This window comes from Pinus tabuliformis, chromosome 7 (genome assembly GCF_031772625.1).
Source record: "Pinus tabuliformis cultivar Carrire ecotype Pingquan chromosome 7, CPIR1, whole genome shotgun sequence".
In the NCBI taxonomy this organism is placed as follows: Eukaryota; Viridiplantae; Streptophyta; class Pinopsida; order Pinales; family Pinaceae; genus Pinus; species Pinus tabuliformis.
In genome coordinates, this window is record NC_142293.1 from 716,121,360 (window position 1) to 716,125,962 (window position 4,603).

The window sequence follows — 4,603 nt, forward strand, 5'->3', positions numbered from 1 at the left end:
ATTATTGTAATTTTTCACAACCTTTTTCTAAAACTAAAACCAACAAATATTTGCAAGCCAAAAATTCAATGCAATTGTTTGTTCCTCTTTTCAAACCCATTCTTATTTGGGAGTTTTAGCACAAAGACAAAACATCATGATTTATTTTAATAAACTTATAATTTAAATATGATATAAATGGTTTGTTTCTGATAATTCCAAATAATTAATCAAATTATAAATATTAATGATTAATTTTATAAAATATTAAATTTATTTTTATATTAAAATTAATAATTTTAATATCCACAAGATTTTAACAAATTTTACAATAAAATTCGACCCAAAAAAATCAAATTTAGAAAGTCACTTCAACCTCCCCACAATTATGACGCGTATTCATTTAGATAGGTGGATAAAGTCCTTTTACAGTAGAGTTGAAGTTTGACTCCTCTCATGGAACACTTATACACATTGTCACACACACAAGTGCATGTGCAACATCTTAATAGCATTTATACACACAAACGGTAGCGAAATTTACAGCGAGTACACTAAGAAAAATAAAAATAGACACGAGATGATGAGGCGAATTGCGATATGCAGTTAATACGTGAGGTTGACGCTGAACTTGAGCACCGTTTCATCGGCAGTGTTGGAAACAGTCTCGATAACGGCGTGGCCTTTCGCCCCTTGGAACTTACCGCTTCCCCCGACCACTGCGATCTCCCGCTCAGCCAAAGCAGTATTGTCTTCGCCAGACAACTCGATGGTGCTGCCCTCGTATTCCGATCCTTGTTCGAATTTCGCAGTGAAAGTCATGAGAAGGGTTTTGGGATCCTTAGGAGACGCCATGTAATATCCCACCCCTTTTCCCATCAAACCAGAAGACTCATCCGGCCCTTCTGTCAACGGGTCCTCAATCACTATAACCTCACTGTTACTGCTGCCCAAGCCCTGACCACCCGGCTGATTCAATAGGACTGGGGCTGCACCCAGTGTTCCAGCTCCGGGAAACGGCGAATTTGGCAGTGGGTTAAGTAAAAAATTAGGAGAATTTATGGAGGGGATACCCTGCTGGGAGGTGAAAGGAAAATTAAGAGCTGCTGGGAATTGATTAAATTGAAGGTTCTGACCATTAATGCCGATTCCATTTAGGAGAGGATTAGTGGAAGAAGATGGTACAAAGCCATTTGGAAAGGTTAATGGGAGAACCGGGCCGTTCTGAAATAAGGGATTAGGCAAGCCTGCACCAGTAGCTGCAGGAATAATGGGGCCGACTCCATTGAAAAAAGAAGGATTAGTAGGGGAGATAAATCCGTTTGGATTAATGGAAGTAGCAGGAAACTGGCCATTGAACAGAGGACTCTGGGGAATTGCACCGCTTGGAAATGTGAGTGGGAGAGGACCACCATTAAGAAGGCCTCCTGCAGAAGTAAGAGGAGGTATTAATCCATTGGGATTAATTAAGGTACTGCTGCCTCCTGAGATGGAGAGGGGTTTGGCTGTGGGATTGGGTCCTCCAACTACGTCATGCATGAAGAAGGTCACAGTCGTGGTCGCAGGCTGAGGCTGAAGCTGAGGCTCAGGAGCAGCAGGAGCAGGCTCAGGAGCAGGAGCAGGAGCAGGAGCAGGCTCAGGCTCAGATGGAGGAGCCGCAGGAAGGAGAGAATTATTAACATCTACATCTTCTATCTTCATTTTTCTGGTGGCAGTAGCAACATTTACATTGTCGCTCATCCTCACAAAAAGTAGGGCCGCCATTAGAAGAAGTAGCGCATGAGTATTTTTCCTGCACTTGCAGATAACACGCTTCATTCTTCAAATTCAAAATGGGAAACTATGAGTACTGAGTATAAGTCAGTATTCAACCCAACCCTCAAGTAGTGCAGTAACGAGATAAGATTGTAAGCAATTGATATATTGCAGTATGTCGTACATTCTATATATATATATATACACGCATATGCATGCATGAAAACCCACACAATCCACAAAGCCAAAGCATGAGGATACGCATGTATTAGGTAAGTAGTAGTGTTATTGAATCGGGTATACCTGCCTTCATAAACCAAACCACTCAATATAACGCATCGTCGTCATCGATCCATCGATCATGGGGCATGACAGTAGTTGCCAAAGAAATTGGCTATGTGTAATGTAATTTCTAATTGCAGGCTTTCATGATTACCGTTCGACCCAACCCAAGTGCTAATGTGATGATATTTGTGAGATGATGTATCTTGTATTTAGTGTATTTGTTGAACCATCACCACTCATATTAGCTCTACTCACTTTTTTGTTATGTGAATGGGCCTTGTCATGCCAAAGCTCTTTTCAGTTTTACCATACACGTTACAGTGATTCGGATGAGACGAAGAGATTCCCAGTTTCCCTTGCAATTTAGAGTAATTTAGAGGATCGTCTCGAGAGTAGTCTTTAGTACCTGGCCCAAACGTGGATGAGACAAAACGGAGGATAGCATCATTGTCACTTAACTCGTTTTTACTCTATACCCTGATTTTATTCCATTCGGGACAAAATATTGATCCAAATCCAAACTTTAGATGAACTCTTACAAACATTAAAGATAAATCTTATATTTTACCGGCCATTTCACTTCAAAACATTGTTCCTTTTATTACCCATATTTGTGTATTTGTGATTAATTATTTTATATATATATAATAATTATTTTTATATATATATATATATATATATATATAAAAGTTACTAATTATTTGATATATATATTTATAAAGTTACTAATTATTTGATATATATATTTATAAAGTTAGGATAGGAAAGTACTACTCCCACATATGAGTGTGATGAATAAGAAAAGAAGTGATATACTCATCACACATGAGTGTGATGAGTAAGAAATCAAATATGAGTAAAGAAGAAGTGAAAATTTCACATATAACCAAAGAAATGATTGCTCAATTGATTGTTGAACCTAAACTGACCATCTAAGAGAGTATTACTCAACTGATATGAGTAAATTTTACAAATAACCAAATGATTGTTCAATTATTTATTGAGCCTAAACTTGCCCATCTACCTTATCTCATAAACTAACATCTTTACATAGACTAGTGTAAAAAACCATTGGATGGATAAGTAGGTTATCGTATTTGATAAACCTTCCTGCAATAATAGGGAGGTCCCTGTTGGAAATAATACTGAGAGGGGGGGGGGGTGAATCAGTATTATCTAGCAATTTAATAAATCTTCCTTATTTGATCTTTGAATTATTTTAGCATGTCAGTACCATAAAATAATGAGCATGAAAAAACAGATAGTCACACCAAAGAACACAAGATGTAAGGTGGAAACCCAATGTGGGTGAAAACCACCTGCTGCAATATGTCTCTATCTTCTTTCAATTTAGAAACTTCTTTTACAATGATTTTGTACTGGTGCAGTCCTTTACCAGTACGCAGGCTGCAACCTGCAGAGAGCTACAACTCTCTCTCTCTCTCGTTTTCCAGTCTACTCCTGGAAGGGAGCTACAACCCCCTACTTCTTTTCATAAAGCATCAGATGATCAACAAGTACATAACAGATATAGATCACTACAGATATCAGATCAGCAATAACAGAACTAACCCAGAACACCTTATCAACAGATAAATTCAATCAACAGAACATCTTAAAACAGAGACGCAGTTTTTCTTTCTGTGGCCTGCGACCAGACGCCGTTAACCTTCTGCTACTCTGCGTCCACACGCAGATATCCTTCTGCTCCGCTGCGTGCCCACGCACTGTTCCTTTGACTGTTCTGCGTTCTGTTGCTTCAGGGACGCACCCAAAGATACTATCGCGCCGCGTCTTTCGCTACAGAGACGCACCTGAAAACACTATCGCGCCGCGTCCTTCTGCTTCAGAGACGCACCTGAACCTTGATCTCCTTGCGTCCCCACGCAGGTCTCTCTCTACTGTGCTGCGTCTCGGCGCACTTGCCCTTTACAGTACCTGTGTCCCAGCACACTTTCCCTTCATTGAACCTGCGACCCTTTAGATATTAATGATATGAAGGTTTCAGGACAAACCCAAACAGTCAGATCTACAGATCTGATCATGCGCCATAGAGATCACAGTCCATTAGAAAGATTCGCCCTCTTAGATCTGGACTAGATCTCACCAAATAAGATATTCAACCCAAGACAATTGCACAATCCAAATGAACTCCTTTGCTTTATATAGGCAAGCTCCTCCCCAAAACATGGAACAATACCACGAGCCGACACCATAGAAACACAAAACCGTCGGCTAGATACCACACAAGAAACCCCCACGTGCTTTTCTCTGCCTTGAAATGTGTGCATTGGGTAGACGCACCTCCTGAACGGCTGGCCGGCGTCCCTGGACGCGGGTTCTGCATGGTATACCTGCGGGGACGCACTTTCTGAACCGATTGCCTGCGTCCTTCTTAATTTTCAACAAACTGAGAGCCTTACCACTGGAGTTGCCTTCAAGTACAACATCTGTAACATACAGTCATACCAAAAAACATAATGCCAACAATCTCCCCCTTTGGACTTGATGGCAACCTTACCACTGGAGTTGCCATCAAGTACAACATCTGTAACATACAGTCATACCAGAAAACATAATGCCA

The 4,603-nt window shown here is 40.3% G+C and overlaps 1 protein-coding gene across 1 annotated transcript; it reads right to left on the reverse strand.

Moving 5' to 3' along the window:
* Window positions 1–529: 529 nt before the first annotated feature.
* On the reverse strand, window positions 530–1,761 carry LOC149249531 (uncharacterized). Its single transcript, XM_089456275.1, has one exon. The coding sequence runs from the start codon at window positions 1,741–1,743 to the stop codon at window positions 586–588; it is 1,158 nt and encodes a 385-aa protein (XP_089312401.1). The 5' UTR covers window positions 1,744–1,761; the 3' UTR covers window positions 530–585.
* Window positions 1,762–4,603: the final 2,842 nt, after the last annotated feature.

What these genes read in the sequence shown, in the direction of transcription:
- LOC149249531 (XM_089456275.1), bottom strand. Translation starts at nt 1,743, where the DNA reads ATGGCGGCCCTACTTTTTGTGAGGATGAGCGACAATGTAAATGTTGCT.